Here is a 17,774-nt window from a genome sequence, read left to right on the forward strand (position 1 = left end):
ACAAAATATTCAGCATATCAGTCAAAATCAAAATTAATGAAGCCCTTAGTTAGCCAGAAAGTATTTCACACTGAAAATACAGTACTAAATACCTAGAACTTTTCATTAAAGAAAAAAGAATTATTTCTTAAATACAGATACATAGATTTAAGAATTACTTCCAGCTAGCAAATTTGTCCTAGACTCATTCCCATTGTGTTTAGGCACATTAATTACTCATGTTGGGAATCTCAATAATTCTGTGTGACAAGGAGGACACCCAGAAGGAAATCTGCATCTCCCCAGCAGGGTATACATCTCTGTCTGGTATGTGTATGTGTCTTCCTTTTAATCAGTGCAGATATGTTTTTGTATCAGATACCTAAACAGATGGTCAGGTTTTTCCTAGTGTGACAGTCCCTAAAAACTAGCTTTGATGAAAGAAGTTCAGCCTCTTTGACTTTCTACAAGTTTTTTTTTAAACTGCATACAGTGTTAGCACCACCAAAACCAATATACACATTAACTACAAACCACATTTATGTGTATATATGTATATAAAATGCATGTATTAAAAGTGTCTTTCAGTCAGCCACACAGTGCTGCATAACCACATTTTTATCTGCACTTTCATAACAAACAGAAGACATCATATTACCAGTCTGTTCTCCAGGTTTAGGAAATAAAGAGTTAGAATAAAGCAGAGCAGAGATGCTGATCCCAATGTAACACAAGTATTATCATAACTCAAAACACTGGACACAATCCTGTTTGGGATCTCATCCAAAAAATGGTAGGCAAAGGCTAAACTTTTACGTAGCTGTTTGCTTTTGTGGTTTATTCTACGACCTGCATAAATGACAGAATTTAACATCCTACAGAATACAGGGGGGAAAAACAGCTTTAAAATGGCACATTTTGTCTGCTGGAGGCTATGCCTTTAGTTTATCAAGACTAGGACAGAGGACTTGGAGAACAGGCAGGCTAGTGTGTGACAAACATTATTTGAGCAAAATCAGAAAAGCATCTAAAACAGAAAAATAAAGACTTAAACCACTAGCAATAAAGAGACTAAAATGTTTCATGCAAAAGCTGATTACCAGAGGATGTAGCTGAGTGTCCATAGAAGCTGCTGTTGTTTCAAAAACCTGCAAGGAATTCACCAGCTCCTGGGCAGGAGCATCTCCTTTTTCCAGTAATGCTTTTCGGTCTGGTAAAGACAGAAAAGGTGCTCAGTTTCAGACTGACACACTGACTCCAGCCTGCCACCCCTCCCATCTTAAATCAGAAGTGCAATTACCGAAATTATTTATGTGAATGTTGTTCCTTAAGGAACCAACCATAGCATCCCAGAGATGTGGCAATCCTGTTGCCATTTCAGCACCAAAATGTTTAGCTATAGTGGATAAGGCAAATTCAGCTCCTCTTCTCTGTACAACATAAGGTTTTTGAGCCTAGAATTAAACAATTCAACAAAAGAGCAAGGTTAGATACATTTACTAACAATTATTGTCAAGGGTGACCTCTCATTACATAGGCATTCTGATTGGGTTTACACCTACCTACAACACATTCACCAATAGATTTTTTTCCCAAGTTAATTACTTTATACACATATGAAAAACCTAAAATCTTTTCTAATCAATTATTTAAAGTCTATAAATTTGAGATTTGGTCTTTGCTGGTACTGGTCCATTTCAACAACACAGTTCCAAGTGGTTCTAGTTCCAGAACTTCAGATATGGCCAATACTTTGATAGCAAGAACAGTACTTATTAGAAAATTTACAACACTTGATTTGTTATTTATCCCCCTCTCTTGTTCCCGCTCTCTTTGGCAAGCAGAATTAATAAAAACCATTAATAATTAAGAACAAAATCCACAACACTGTTTAGGAGTTTACAGTCCTGCCTAGAATCTTATTAAAACATGCTGAAGTTTGAAATTAATAAAAGGGAAGAGTTTAGGACATCAGGTATGGAAGTCACACAGACATGCTGTTTTATACAATCATAGTTCAGTTGCTGGTTTGATGCTTCAGATGCATCCACCAGGCTTTGAGATGGACCAACACTAACATGGGCACAGTTCGTGTCCTCTTGTGTTTGTTCCACCCATTGTGGAAATCCATCTGCATGAACTTATATTCAGATTCTATAGCAAAGACAACATTTCAGGAGTTAATGTTCTTAATGACAAACATTTAAAACATCTAACATAAGCTGCTTGCATCACTTCCTGTTTTGTGATGCAAAACCCCTGCCATCCCTACTTACAATGGTATCAACTCCAGTGAATTCAAAGTGGAAAGGAGGGGTGGATGTGAAGTTGCAAATTCAAGCTTTTGAAATGTACCTCATCAAGTTCTGTAGGAATGCTTCCACTGCTGCCTGTGGGGAGATCTGCAATAGGGGCTTTTGGAGCTTTTGGAGTAGGACCTCGCCGACTTGTGATGGCAAAAGCAGCTTTCTGATGTCTGTACAGTGTAATTATTCCCCTGTGCTTAGTAACTGTGTGCTGCATCCCATCTTTATCAGAGTTGGGCCCTAAAAGAAAAGGGAGAACAGCTGACAACAACTTAAGCTGCAGTTTAACACATAGGGGGAAGTGAGAGCTACCTACAAGTCATCTGCTGATTGTGCTTTAAAAAAACCATAGTTTTTTCCACCCTTGAGGACCATGGAGCTTCAGTACAAAAAGCTACTGTGCTAGGACAACATTACAGACTCTGAATGAGAAGTGTGCAAACTGCCAGAAATTATAATTCAGGAAGAAGCAGAGGTAACATGTATGTTACTTGTGAACACATTATGTTCTAAAGTTCCAAACAGTTTATGTTCTGTGTCTTTTAAAACAGTTCAATACTTCTGTCATGATACAATAAAGATGCCATCAGTATCTTTGCATTTGTTGATGTTTCCATTTATACTAGAGAGCTTAATTTTCAATCAGATATGAATGTTATTCTACTCTGAGATAAAGGAGGGCACATTCATTAAGAAAGAGTAAAATGTACAACAGTCAAACCTTAAAGGAGGTTAGAATGTTTGAGAGTATTAAGATCTTAACTGGGTTAATCTGGGTTGTTCATTCAATCCATACATTTTCCATAATGGACAGCCATTTAAAAAATCCATCACCATCGCATGCATAGGATTATTTTATTAATTTTGAACACTGTCCTCATCTTTTTGTCTTATAATTAGCCCATGGAATGTAACACAAGTCACACATTTTTGACAGGCTGCTTTAATTTCCATTTTTACTCAATAACATCTGTAAATGTGATCAGAACTAGATATTGACCAAACAAGAGTCCATACTTGGAAATTGGAATTGAAGTGTTTTATAGATACATATAGATATAAAACAATACCCATTAGTTGCACACAGTTTAAAATATGTAAATGAAATAATTATTAAATACTCAGATGCTGGCATTTGAAAAATCAGTGAAAACAAGCCTCATTCAAATACTCATTTCAACAGCTCAGAAATAAGCACAGACGTATTAGGAATCCTGGCAGTGTTAGATGTCATACCTTTTGAGTTTTCATGGCTACTCTGAGGCTGTGCAGGACATGCTGCCAGTGGGGTAAGATGTGGGTCCACACACAGGGAGTTGCAGAGATTTTTTATAATCTTGGAGTTGGGACAAGGAGACCTTGTTGTACACTGCTGAAGTAACTTTGCTATACATGAAGCCACATAGTTTTGTATGAGTGTATTCTCTTCTTTTTTGATAGCTTCCATTAAGGGTTTTATAACAGGATTTAGTTTTTCTGGCAGTTGCTGCAAGTTCACAACTGCACATGCAGCAAAGGTATGGACTCGCAGATGCAACACTTGCCATTCCTGATTTGTTTCTGTAACTGTCATTTGGACTTGCTGCCTTTTACTGTCCAATTGTTGCAGAACTTTAGGATTCAAAGTAAAGGATGATGTCACCTCATTGAAAACAGAAGTAACCTAAGAGAAAGGGGAAAAAAAAGGAATTGCAAATCTGTTTCATTGACTATAAAACAGGATATCCTCATGGCACAACATGAGTCAGTTGACCACATACCACCATCTCAATTTTCCCAGTAAATAACAGGAAATGCTCCAAAATGTATTTCTGGGAATCCTGAACTGCAGATCAAAGATAAAATCAGGTATATCACAGACATTTAAAGTCTACATTCCCAGAGCTACAAGAGCAGTTTATGTACTCCTGCAAATTTAGATTGTCCCATATCTGCCAGTTCTACCCAGATATTCTGGAAATATTTAAGCATGTGACAGATTAGCAAAGCAGAATGTAACTACAACAATCCAGAAAGAATGTGCAAGGTCCTGTGCATGAACAAGTTGTTTCTCAGTGCATTTTCTTTTGAGGAAAGTGACTGGGATAAAAATATAAGAAAAAAGCACAACAAAGTAGTTGCAGAACCTTCCATATCCTTCCCCACTCACAAATGACTGACTATTGTTGCTTAAATCTTTCACTGGAAAAAGATTAAAAGCAGATTAAAAGGTCACAGGCAAGAGGGGAGAAGGTCTAGAATTTACACAGTCTATTTACAAGCCTTCTGACAATGGTTTTGAAGCCTCCTTTGTTTTCTTGTGTGTAGATTTCAATAGTGAATCCACACCTGGGATCAGAACGCTCCCTTTCATTCTCCCATTATATACTTTGCATTGCACTTGAGTTTTGTCAGACTGTAAACACACCTCAGGGGAAACAGTAAGAATCTTTACACGTTCTTTTTCATGAGATATGCAAAGGGCACAACATTATTTCTGCAAGTTACTGTCTATGTAATAATTATGCTGAAGGTGTATTTCAAGACAAGAACAGATTTGGAGGAATGGCAGGCATGCCTCTACTTACCAGCTCATTAGCTTGATCTATTGTAAATACACTGCAGTTTACTCTGTTTCCAATGTCAATGTGTGAATCGGCTAGCAATGAGATGAGTTGTTTACATTCGTTTTGCATTCGTGTAAAAGGAACAGCAATTTCATCATAATAGAGATGCTCAGAAAGGACCCCAAGTAAACGAGGCTGAACACAAATAGCCACAGTTGTACACTCCTGTAACAGAAAACCAAAATTTAGATTTCTGAATAATCACAATTTCTTTTGTTCAGTCTTGGGCAGCTCCATCTAGCTACAAAAATCCAGTTTCCAGAGGGACTATTAACATACATAATCCAGAATATTAAAGATAAAGGATTACGAACAAAAAGTCTGCCACTAGAAATGATAGTGAGTAGATAAAAGACAGTAATTTTAAAAGCAATCACTGACCTTAGATAAAGGTATCTTGAGAATACATTTATTTGTAGAAAAAATGTGAGCATATTTACTGATTCATAGTTCTGACAGCTGGCATTTATCTACTGAGTCCTGTATTCCTCCACTGTCTAACAATCAAGATTTTGGTATTTAGATGTATAAACACCACTTGAGCTGACCTACTGAAATCTTATTTCAAGCTAAGTACCACACAATGAACAGTGGATTGAGATAGTAAGTAAAATATATTTTTGCTGCAGAAACATCCTACCTTTTGCAAGGCTGCCCACTCACAGATTACTAACGCAACACTAATCCTCTGCAAGGCAGATTTAGAATTCAAGTGGAAGAGCAGTAGCTGAGCTAATGATTCAGCTGGCTTTATTTCTTGAGTAACAGTATTTACACCTGGGTCACAAATGCAGCAACAAAGTGCTCCCAGCAACCTGACAAGATGAAAAAGAACAGTCACTTCAATGCTATAATTACTCTGCAATCAATTATTTAAAATGAAGATGCAAAAATGCTAATTAGATTTTGGCAAAACCACTACATATTATGAAAAAATACATTGCTTTTAAGTATTTTTTTCACATTTCCAGTAAACTGACTTTGCTGCCATCATCCGAGCACGCATGACAACGTAATCCCTGGTTGCTGGATCTTCTGCAATGCTGTCTGCCCCAGCAATGTATTCCTGAATCACTTCCTTGTTCTGGGTTTGACCTTGACGCAGTTTAGCACCTGCTTTTTCCTGTGGAATAAAGGAAAGGTTAAAGCGTGTTTGTAATGAAAAGATGAATTCATATTCCATAACAATACAAATTATCACTGCACCACAAAAAGGTTGGACTAAGACAGAACACTTCTTGGGTAACAGATTTCTAAAACAGTCAATACTTGTAAATCATCTCTCCACTAACAGCATTCTGTAATCCAGTTAAATGTATGCTACATTTCTTCACTAGAATGTTAAGATTAGTACTTGACATACAGCTCGTAAACACACAGAGGAAAAAGGAAACCTCTCTCAGCATCTTTTCAGAAATAACAATGCTTTTGGATTTAACCTGCAAACAGATGGCTTTAGAGCCATGTAAATAAAGACTTTATGAAGTATCCATGTAGAGAATGCTACACAGCAGAACTTAATTCTTTATGGATAACCTAACAAGAACCCTTTTGCTCTACAGAACTGTGGCTTGCAAGACAGTTTACATTTAGAACTACAGAAAGGCACCACACCACTCCCCTCCAACACCCTTAGGACATGTTTTATATACAGATAAGCAATTTCCTAGTTTCCTCAGAACAGTCAGTGAGACCACATTTCACTTACTTTGGACCTGGTTTTTACTTCTAGCAACATGTTTAAATCAATGGGCAAATGAGATGGCTGCATCATTAGGCAGAGCCAGGCTCCCATCCATGGACAAGCAGCTGCAACAACATACTGTACAGATGCCTTGTTTAACAGCTCCAGCCACACCTTGGGAAAGAACCACAGTAGAAATCATGACAAATTTGTACCTGGTCTACATAAAATCATACACATGCTGAGAAACTGAAGGAACACTCATTTGCTCTACAGCAAAGCATCAAAGTATTTAACATTAGCACACTTCATCTGCACAGAAGTGCAGAGGATTTGAAAGAGTGGGATACACAAGCACTATATCCAGGAGTAAGTCATGCAAATACCTTGTGAATCAGATCCAGAATTTCTTGGTTGCTTTCTAAGATACAAAACTGAAATATGTGCCTCAACATGTCTTGCAGAATTGGAGTCAGCCATGTTGAAGAACTCTGAAACAAGGATATCATATGACCAAGTATATTCCAATATGCATCATGGTAAGACATTAATAACTCTAATTCTTACCTGGTCTTGGGTAGACAACAGTGTGAACAATGTTTCCAGTGCTGCTTTTCGCACAGAAGATATCGTGTGATGCAAGAATGGCCACACACGTGGGACCAAAACTGTCAGGGATTGCTGAATACTACAGGAGAGGGAGAGGTAGAGGCAGTGTCAGGGATAAAAATATACATTACACACAGAGCTAAATTAATTTTGTTTATTCTCATTTTATCCAAAAGAAAGCTTTAAGAAAAGAAAGTATTGCATACACTTGGGGATTTTAAATGAAGGATTAAATTACTAGAGCTTATACATTTAAAATAGTTTGAGTTGGTATCCTTTTTCAGGAAGGGTTTCTAAAACTGGAACAGAGAACTAGTCAATTTAAGCATGTATTTTTACCGTGTTTTTTCTACAGATTATACTTTAGGCTTTGTTCAACTGTTTAGAAAAAAGGAGAGGCTGTTTCTGTTCTGAAGTTGCTGTTGGGCAGTTATGACTTTACAAATAATTTAAAACAAGCTTGCATCTTTTTTGCATGAACTGGCATATCAACTGATGCAACTGGCATACCAGCTGATGCAAGTAGCACATGCTGAATTAAAGATTGCATTAGTAACAAAACTTCATTCTTTATTTTAGATTTGGGAAATCACCAGCTTCAACAGTGCTAATCATATAGGATGAGAAAAATCAAATGTGTATAGTATCTACCTTAAATGCAGATACTGTGAGTTTACCATGTGTACTATGAAAAATTTAACATACTATGGTGCAGTTCCTTTAATTTGTCAGAGTCCCAAGGAGATAGCAACTAGGCAGTGCCAGTCACAGAATTACTGGTTGTACTACTGATGTGAATTTATATTTGTAGCTTATTTCAGAACTGTTCCAATAGCAAAGTTCTACAGGCTCATAAATGTGTTTCAATATACACAGTTTGGTCTCGTTTGGAGTTTGTTCCTTGTTAACAAACAAGATGCTTGTGAGTAGGACTACCACGTGAGCGGAGCAAATAGCCTTTACTAAAACACCCAAGATAAATGGACAGAGACAGGGGAAAAAAGTCGCATATAAACCATGTCTAGTACACTTAATTCCTCTGTTGCATTTCACTAACATAATCAAAACAGAAGCACTATTGTAACCTCCACTTCATGGAAAAAAACAGAGTAGAAATAAAATACTGATTTAAATTAATCATCTCCTCGATACATGATTTGAAAGAAACTGATAATTCCAATCAGACAGTAAGTGGACACTCAGACCTGCAATACTGAAGCAAAAGTAATTGAAAAGTTACCTGCATTTGCGGACCTGAGGGTAAGTCAGAAGGGATGAAAGGAGGATCATGATACTGTTTGTGGAAGCTGTCAGGTCATCCAACTCCAAAAGTGCATCCCACAAGGTATTAAGGATAAAAGGCACCTACACAAATAAGCACAGGAGGTTTATCATTAAAAAGGCCAATGAAACCAGTGCTGCCTGTAAGTGTTATTTTCTTCACTTAGACCAAAAGTAAACTTCAAACAGTTCAGTCACCTTCTGAGATTGAAGTTGGACCAGGCTTTCCACTACTGGTACTAAAGATGCTGCAGCAACAGCTCTGACATCATCATCCAGATCTTGCAGGCCTTCAATTATTGCAGGCAACACTTTAGGCAATAAAGTGTTGATCATGTCCTGTCAAAAAGATCAAAAGCATTTTTAAACTGAAAAAGCTTATAAAGATACAATCAAGTAAGATGCATTATGTTTGTGTGAACGAACCTGATAGTTTCAAAGGGATGGTACAAGTCCAACATTGTAATCTAAATATTTTAAGTTACCATTCATGAAATCAAACACAGGTTATACACTTAATGAACTGTAAATCAGCTCAGTTTTGGTATAAAGAAAGCTCAGTGTCTGCAGAATACCACCACAGATAGCTTAAACTTCCTGTAAGACTCTGCTGTTACCTATGAGAGTATCACCAAGACCAGGCAGGCATATCCTCTTATTTCTAAAGTTTTCTGCAAGCACAGCTTGCACTAACTATATACTTGCAGCATGGATATAGAAGTGCAGTCACACATCTCAACCCACAGGACTGCACTGCAAGCAAATTTGCTTTATCACACCTAGTCACTGTTCATCCACATTCTCTACTTGGAGCAGAGATTTTTGATCCCATGCTCTCAACAATTTGCCATGAGGGTTATTACCTGACGTACTGCCAAAGCATACTTTATTCCTAGGAGACCACCATGTCTCACTTCCCACTGCTCCTGTGTAAGCAGCTTCAGGAGAACATCCACAGTTTTATGAACACCAGTTTCATTCATGTGTTTCAATACTACTCCCAAAGTCTGAGCACAAGTCTCACGTACTGGTGCCACTACCTAGGAAAAAGTAAACAATAAATACTTCTGTAGGAAATTTGACTTTAAGAGAGTCAGATGATCAAACTGCAATACAAACAAGGTGAAGTTCATGTATCAGCTCCCTTTTAGTAAGCATCTCTGAGCAGCTCTAACAGGCACATGCAGTACACTATACAAGGCACAGCCAAGCTGCTGCAGTGTTATCTCCAGCAGAAGCCTGCTGATCTACTGATCATGCAAAGGTAACTTAAACTTACTTCATCTGAAACAAAGTCTCCAAATCTGTCTAGTGCAAACACACAAAGAAGTCTAATAACCAAGTCTTCTAGCCACTCCTGATGCTGCTGAATCATCTGTAAGAAGAGAAAAATTGAACACCTTGACTACATTTATTCATAAAGCATTTCTGATATGCTTACTTTAGCTGAAATCTGTAACAGACATGACAACAAATGATCACATGGACTCAATATAGTTCTCTTGCAGAGACAGTTCAGGCCAAGTAGTCAGCACTAATTCAGCTCGCTTGGATTATCATAAACATCATAACCTGGATGTTTTCTTCTCTAAAAACACAGTACCTTTATCAAAAGCCTAGTGTCCTGCTTTCAGCTGGGACAGAGTTGGGTTTTCTCAGTAGCTGGTACAGACTGTGTTCTGGAGTCAGCATAAGAATAATGGTGATACCACGCTGATGTTTTGGTTGCTGCTACATTATGCTGACCCTAAGTCAAAGACTTCTGAATGTCTCATGCTCTGCCAGTGAGGAGGTATACACAAAGAGAGGAAGCATAGCTGGGATAGGTGACAAAGGAACATTCCACACCACAGAATGCCATGCCCAGTGTATAAACTGGGGGAGGTATTCAGAAGGAGCTGAGTGGCGCTTGGGGCCAGGCTGGGCATTGATCAGAGGATAGTAAGCAATTATATTGCGCAGCACTTGTTCTTCTTGGATTTTAATTCTCTCTCTCCTTTTCATTACTGTTATTACTGTTACTGCAATTAGTACTATTATTACAATATTTTACTTTATTTCAATTATGAAACTTGTTTTTCAACCCATGAATTTTACTTCTTTCCTGATTGTCCCCTAACCCTAACCCTCCCCACACCACCAAACGGGGGAGTGAGACAGAGACTGTGTGATGCTTTGTTGCCTGCTGGAGCTACAACACAATACCTTGAGAGCATCTTTTAGGAGGGACAATTTATTCCTATACAGCACAAAGTAGTCATTCAGACAATCTATACTGACAAACAGCAACACATCCTAGGAAGTTAACTAATACGCTGGAAGCATATTTACAAGTAAAACTCTAAAGCAGTACCTCACTGTGGGAGGCCCAGTGAAAGGAGCTTTCTTTTCAGTCCCATCTCCTCCACATTTATCAAAGCTCATCTTGAAGCTCCAGCCTCTGCTAGAGACCAATTACTCTAATTTTCTATATCAGAGCAGAAGTCCCATAAAAACAACTGCTCAGGCATCATCCTTCTCATTTCCACTATGTGCCTACTAGGTCACCACTTCCCTTGAGAACTACCCTTTTCATGAACAAAACTTAAAGCACATTCTGGATTTCATATTCCCATACGTGCCAAAGAATTATACCCAGCACAGGGCACACACAGCAGGCTGTGAAGCTAGCTGGAGTACACACACTTTCCATAAGTAGTAAAGAAATGGTTTCAAGTATTTTATGATTGCAGATTGTGTTATCACCACCCAGCCATCTCCATGGAACAAATACTACTCTACAGGGAAGCAAGGACAGAGAGAAGTTTTTGTTTTCTCTAAAGTATGCTGAAGTACACTGATTTACATCTCATGCTTCAACTCTCTAAGCCACAAGCTCTTCCAGCTGTTTCTACAGCAGCAGAGTCAGTAGGAATCTGGATGAAATTCACTATTAGTAAACAAGCTATTACTGTCAGGATATTTTTTAAAAATTGTTCTCCTTTTAAGAAGACTATTTTAATTCCTTTTCTCATAATAAAGAGACCAGGTTGATAGAGTCCTCTTACTATTTAAGCAAGTAGAGTTAAATGGTCTGAGACACTACCAGAGTAACACAATCAACTTGTCAATTTGGTTTCAGTACAGCTGTACAGCCTTACCAGAACACGAAAACAGTATATTCTAATATGGAAACTAATGTTTAATAACTTCATACACAACAAACATATTCATAGCTAATTATACAGTAGTATTGGGTTCTGCATAGGCCTTTTAAAAATAATCTTTCATCAGTGCATACAGTGATGTCATCCAGATGATTCTGAGCAGAAAAGTCTTTTTCCCCCATATCACACACCATTACAAAGTATTTTAATAAGTCTCTTTTCTAAACTTCAATTAAGTAAAGTATTAAGTCTACATGACTAAAAACTTACCTCCTCTAAAGAGCTATCTCCCATTTTACCACCACTTTTACCATGAGCTTTAAGTATCTCTCTCAGTCCAGTACCTGCACCATGTCGAACCTAAGTGAAATAAAAAGTCAGTTTTAAAATTCTAGGGAACAGAAGTCAAAACCCATGCTAGAAAATTGAAATAATACTACTGTATTTTTAACAGAGATGTTTCAAGAGTTGCAGAACCAGCACAACTTAGACTCATGGGAATTATTACATCAAATCACCTATTAAAATATTCACCTGTCCAAACATCAACCTCCTATTCCCCAAGTATTTGCCAGCTTATGAACAAAAGCAATTAATAACTGCTTCTATTTTCTAACAGGTTATGATATTTGCAGTAATGTAGCCAACATTCATTTACTTTTACCTCACTATGCTATATGGCACTAGTTGTCAAAGAGAAGTTTGAAGACATTACTGTTTTTATTAACTTTATAAGCTAAAGCAAATCAATATTATTATAGTTTCAAGCACTTCATGTTTAATATTTTCTATCACTCTCTGAATTGCTTAAACAGAGTTTGGATCCTCACTGAGTATTCTGGAGGCTGCAAAACAAATTTCTGGGAATTACTATTCTGCATAACTTATAAACCTGCCTTGTTTGACTGGATTTCAGAAATAAGTGAACAAGCAATAAGGGAAAGCCAATTATAGGCACTTGCATGCTCTCACCAAACATGAGCAGTTGAATACACTAGGAAGAGTTCTGGAAATAACAAAAGAGCAGCAGAAAGATGTGCTACAGACACACCTCTTCCTGGTATTTTTGATACCTCACTGGACGAGTAATTGGCTTCTCAAGGAAAGCTCACTCAACAGATATGCAAAGTTGCAAAAGCAGAGTTTTGAACTGGGTTCTCATTGAGAGCTCTTTATATAAGTTAGAAGAGAATCAACTTTTTTTTAAGAACAGTCCATATACATGCTTGTTGCTAGCAAAAAATTGTTGCATTTCATGGCAGTAACAATTAAAACTGAGTACTTGGTACTCAGTTCTAATTGTTACTGCCTACACCAAAGTATCTTATATGAATGCAAACATACATGTCCCCTAGGTACAGCTCAGTGCCTGCTGGTTAAAGCTATAAGCAAGCCAATAAAAAATAGCCAGAGAGTCTAGTCTTAAAATCCTAATTGTTCATAAACCAACAATTTATTTGGTCCAATATGGCTCATGAGCTAGATTTTACAAGTCAAAAGAAGGAGACTTTGCTAGTTAATGTCTTAGCTTTTGCAAACACAAACCAGCAAGACACAAATGTGTAAAGGCAATACCAGTAGTAGGATTCAGCCTGCCTGAATTCAGCTGCCTGTAAGTGTGGCAAGCAGCCTGAAGTAGTCACCCGGGTAACCTCTAGACATTGCAAGATGCTGCCAAAGGGCCAATTTAAACATACATTTTGAGGCAGGTTAGCCTGTTTTTCACCCAGAACATACTGTAATAATGATTCTGTATTGATCTACTTCCCCTATTAAGATATATGTGCCTTATATGAAATGTACTAAGAAAGCTATGACAACATCTACATACCAGAAGACAACTGGACCTGGCCTTCAACTGCAAACAGCCTGCTTTCAAATAAGGTGAGGCTTTTTAGCTCAGATGCAGTGATGCGCCACACAAATATAATGATTCCTTTTCTGGGACCAAAATAATTGTGCTGGCTGCATATGATCTATCTCTGTTTCCAAGTTTGAGAGCAAGCTGGCTCTGCCCATACTGACATCACCGAGACTGTGCTACAGATACACATAAGGATGTTAGAGTTGCTGTTAATATTTAACCCTTCACAAGATCAACTTAAGAAAATGAAGTTAGCTGACAACAGTTATGTCTACCTTCTGAGCAAGGAATTTAGATCATTATCAGCTACATCATATTTTTACCTGAAATTTCTACCAAAGTTTGTGGAAAATTGTATAAGGACTGAATAAAAAGGTGAGTGAACCATTTTGAATCTAGAAAATAAATGGTCTAAGCAACAAAACATACAGCTTTTGTAGTTACTAAAGGATTGACTCCCCTTCTGTTTCCACCAGAAAAGCATTAGACAAACATACCACTGTTGCCAGCAACAGATTCACAAAACATTCCTCAAAGCCTTGATGAATCCAAGTTTAATTGGTTAATCTTTTTAACCATAGATTGATGTGATTTTATTTTGCTTCAATTTCAACACTCCCATAATTCACACTTATACAATGACCACTTTTCAGATCTTTCTCACTCTCCACAAGTATACATTACACATGCTTTCCATTCCCCTTTAAATGAGTCTAAAAAACACTCAAGTTTGCTAGAAGCAAATTTATCTTGGCTATGCAATCTGTATGCACAAATGATACAAGTTTTGATATCTGGCAAAATTTTTTGAAGTTCTACACATACAATGTTTGCATTTATGTTGAAGCCCTTTTTAAAAAACTTTTAGCTCCACCTTAAATAGTGCACGTGTCTTACCTCCCAAGAAGGGTTAAAGAGATCATTGCACACCTCTTCACAGAAGCTTTCCAGAGGCCATTCATTTGCCTAAATCCATAAAAAATTAAGTATGAGATTAAAAAAGAAAGGAATCATGAACACTTCTTATATTGTTGTCCGTGCACACTTAAATGGCATGCAAAAGACTCAAAAAGCTTAAGTACTTTTCTTCATTACAGGACAGAATTGAAAAAACAATCTTCTTGCCCAGCTCAGAAACTTCACTGATTAGCACTGGATCTCTTAAGAAGTTTATGAAGTTTCTGTTAACAGTGTAACCTCATCTCTATGGGAATTAACTTTGATGTTCTGGAATTCACCTTTCCTTTAGAAACCATGCTAAAGAAGAAAATTAAGCAAAGTTTCTTATTCTATCCAGTGATCCTTTACATTTACGAACTTTGCCTTTAAAGAACATAATAGGTAAGTCTCAGTTTGAAAACACACTGCATAACAAAACTGGGTAAAGGAATTTAGCTATAAACAGCACCCTTTTCCAAACATTCCACTTTTTGAAAACCAAAGCATATTCACTGTCCCAAAATTTTCTACAAGGAAACTGACTTGGCTGTGGAAAGGAATTTTTACTACCATTAGTAAGTTCACTTCACCACATACACAGAGCAACTCAAAGACAGCTAAAAACCAACAGCTATTCAATCTGTAGTTATTAATATTTCAGATTAGTTTTCCAACCATTTTTATGCAAATAAAAATTTATTTACTGAACTATGTCTGGAAAACAATTTTTGTAGGATATATGTAGACTTATCTAGATAAAGTCTTCTCAAATAAACTTCTGTGCCTCATTTATATTCTGGTTTACATTTCTTAATTTTTAGCTTTTCAATCTGTTGAAACAAATGCAGTTTTTTCCAAGACTAAGGTAACTGTTTTAATCTTCAACTATTAAAGATAGAATCTAATTCTAAATTAAGCCTAATTAAAGTACAGCAAAGATTAAATAAAGATTAAATAAGCATTTAGATCAAATTATTTGAGGCTCACTGTAATCCTACCATGTAAGTGTTTAGCACAGTTTTCCAGTTTAATACCCAGGTCTGACACCTGCAGCCACCTACTCGTGTTAATTTGGGTCACAAACTGCTACCAAAGGATTAAATGTATTTCTTCCTCAATGCTGTAACACAGTTAGAAGCTCACTTGCTTCATTATGTATAAAAGTAAGCTGGCTATGACATTCTTCATTCCACTTCCCTGAATGCTAAATGGACTAAAGAATTTGGGCACATGAAGGAAGTTTGTTTCAAATTGCTCTGCTGAAAAACTGAATGATCTCTCCTGCTAACAGCAGAACAATACTTCATACCTCTTCCTGAGCATTTTCTACCAGTGTTTTTGAATCTGTGGCAGGCTGGTTGATGACAACATTTGCAACTTTTCTTCTTTTTTCTTCTGGTTCCCCATCAGTGCTATCATTGCTGAGAAGGAACAAGTACACTTTTATGAACTTGAGGTATGCTTTAAGGGAAGTAATTACATCTACAACTGATATCTTCAAATACAATAAAGTATGGCAAGAATACAAAACAAAGAGGCTTAAAACTGAAATATGCAAGTTCGCTGAGTTTATATGTAAAAACAAAAAATGCAGTGAGGAGACAGCAGAATGCTGTCCCAAATTCACAGTCTGTATCAGATTTATCCAAGAAACCCAGCAATTCCTAAATAAGATCAAGAATTTTGTTCATCACTCATTATAAACAAAGTAGATACAATAATGTGCCACTATAAACTACAGTGAAGAACACAGCACACATCAGAAAATTGTATCCTAAATTTTCAGTTGCTCATTTTCTTAAAAACCCCTGTTTTCATGCATTATTCTCAAGCCATATTTAATAACCACACATTTCAGCTGTAGCATCCCATTATGTCAAGATGCCTCTGGCTGGGTCCTCAACAAAGCTCTCCTGGGAACAAGCACTGCACGCAGACTTTCCACCATCAGCACAATTAGCACATAAGAGATTTAAGATGCAAAGACTGTAGGAAGTTTCTCAACAGATAAATCAAATCACAATCCCAGCTTAACAGAAATAAAAGGAAACCAGTTCACTATTATACCTCTTCTCATTAGCTTCCACTGCATCTCTGGATCTTTGCTTTGCAAATAGCTTAGCCATTCTTTTGGCTTTATTCTTTTGTCTACTGCTCATACCAGCTCGAAATTCTGAGTCAATTAACTCAGCAGCCTGAAGAGTCTGAAAGAAAAGTCATTCATTGTCAATTCTTCTTATGATGGAAGGCCTGAAAAATTCTCAAACCCACAATGCTCTCAACTTCCCCAACCCTTCATTTCAAACATTTCAGCAGTTTGACATCAAATAATACTAACAGGCAACTATGGGATGTAAGAATTCAGGAGGCCAAAGCACACCACATTAGATGCCAATAATCTTATTTAAAATAGAAATATTATAACCACAGAAGCTCGAATAAAGCAAACCCACTGTATTAGTCCTTGCAATCAAATAGCCCAAGGTTTTACCTACAGGTTGTTTGTTTACTAGTAAAACTGAAGAAGGAGAATAGTCCAAATCTTCATCATTGAACAGATCCTCAGTATTCATTCCAATTGCAGCACCCATATCTAAGCCAAGTTTCTTTTGCAGCAGTTTCCTCTGTCGTGCTATCCTCTCTTTAGGATCAATTTCACCTTAAAAAGGGGTTTTAAAAGAAGATGTGTCAGATATTTTACTGACAACTTGCTCAATGTACATACCAAAGCCAAAATTTACAGGATTAAATTGTACTTGGGTAATACAATCTTCTAAAACAAATGACACTGATACCCAGGAAGACCTTTTCTGCTGCTGTAACTACACAAGTACTTCAACTGTGATCAAGCAAGGTTCATTTTGGAAATTAACAGATGCCACCTCAGCAATGTGTGAAGTTTCAACGCATAACTACAGAACACCTAGGCTTTGGGAGCACCTACAATTACATTAAAGATAAAAGATTTTAGCATCCAAGTAGAATAAAACCTCCAAGCAACCCAAAACTTGTAGCTGGTTGGGCTGTCAGACTTCATTCTTTACATGCACAGTACAGAAACCAGTCAGGAGGAGGTGGTTTTTTGTCGTTTTGGTTTGTTGGTGTTGTGGTGGTTTGTTTTTTTTCCAATTACCAACACAAACTTTTAAGCAGATGACCAATATAGACACAATTTTGGGGTGTACACCAACTACAGGTTGAGTAGCAACTAGTAGTTAATATTGTCTATACCAGTACATTTTTTTTTAAACATTTAACTGACAAGCAAATACAAGCAATTCCCATGCTTTAAAAATATTTTTTGTTTTTAACATCATCTCAGGAATAACTGTCAAAGACTGCTAATTCTAAAGATTAAGT

At 37.0% G+C, this 17,774-nt stretch overlaps 1 protein-coding gene across 1 annotated transcript in view; it reads right to left on the reverse strand.

Moving 5' to 3' along the window:
* Positions 1-17,774, reverse strand: part of BTAF1 (B-TFIID TATA-box binding protein associated factor 1) — a 41,277-nt gene that overhangs the window by 9,752 nt on the left and 13,751 nt on the right. The window contains exons 5-23 of the mRNA XM_064430925.1: positions 16,910-17,073; positions 16,482-16,618; positions 15,724-15,835; positions 14,373-14,441; positions 11,882-11,971; positions 9,745-9,840; positions 9,329-9,505; positions 8,664-8,804; positions 8,425-8,549; positions 7,143-7,263; positions 6,962-7,066; positions 6,600-6,749; positions 5,872-6,014; positions 5,532-5,706; positions 4,853-5,056; positions 3,522-3,948; positions 2,335-2,525; positions 1,280-1,433; positions 1,080-1,189 (exon numbers count right to left, since the gene is read on the reverse strand). Coding sequence (XP_064286995.1) covers positions 1,080-1,189; positions 1,280-1,433; positions 2,335-2,525; positions 3,522-3,948; positions 4,853-5,056; positions 5,532-5,706; positions 5,872-6,014; positions 6,600-6,749; positions 6,962-7,066; positions 7,143-7,263; positions 8,425-8,549; positions 8,664-8,804; positions 9,329-9,505; positions 9,745-9,840; positions 11,882-11,971; positions 14,373-14,441; positions 15,724-15,835; positions 16,482-16,618; positions 16,910-17,073 — 2,891 coding nt within the window. The remainder of the gene's footprint in view (positions 1-1,079; positions 1,190-1,279; positions 1,434-2,334; positions 2,526-3,521; positions 3,949-4,852; positions 5,057-5,531; positions 5,707-5,871; positions 6,015-6,599; positions 6,750-6,961; positions 7,067-7,142; positions 7,264-8,424; positions 8,550-8,663; positions 8,805-9,328; positions 9,506-9,744; positions 9,841-11,881; positions 11,972-14,372; positions 14,442-15,723; positions 15,836-16,481; positions 16,619-16,909; positions 17,074-17,774) is intronic.

This window comes from Passer domesticus, chromosome 8, assembly GCF_036417665.1.
Source record: "Passer domesticus isolate bPasDom1 chromosome 8, bPasDom1.hap1, whole genome shotgun sequence".
Classification (NCBI taxonomy): domain Eukaryota; kingdom Metazoa; phylum Chordata; class Aves; order Passeriformes; family Passeridae; genus Passer; species Passer domesticus.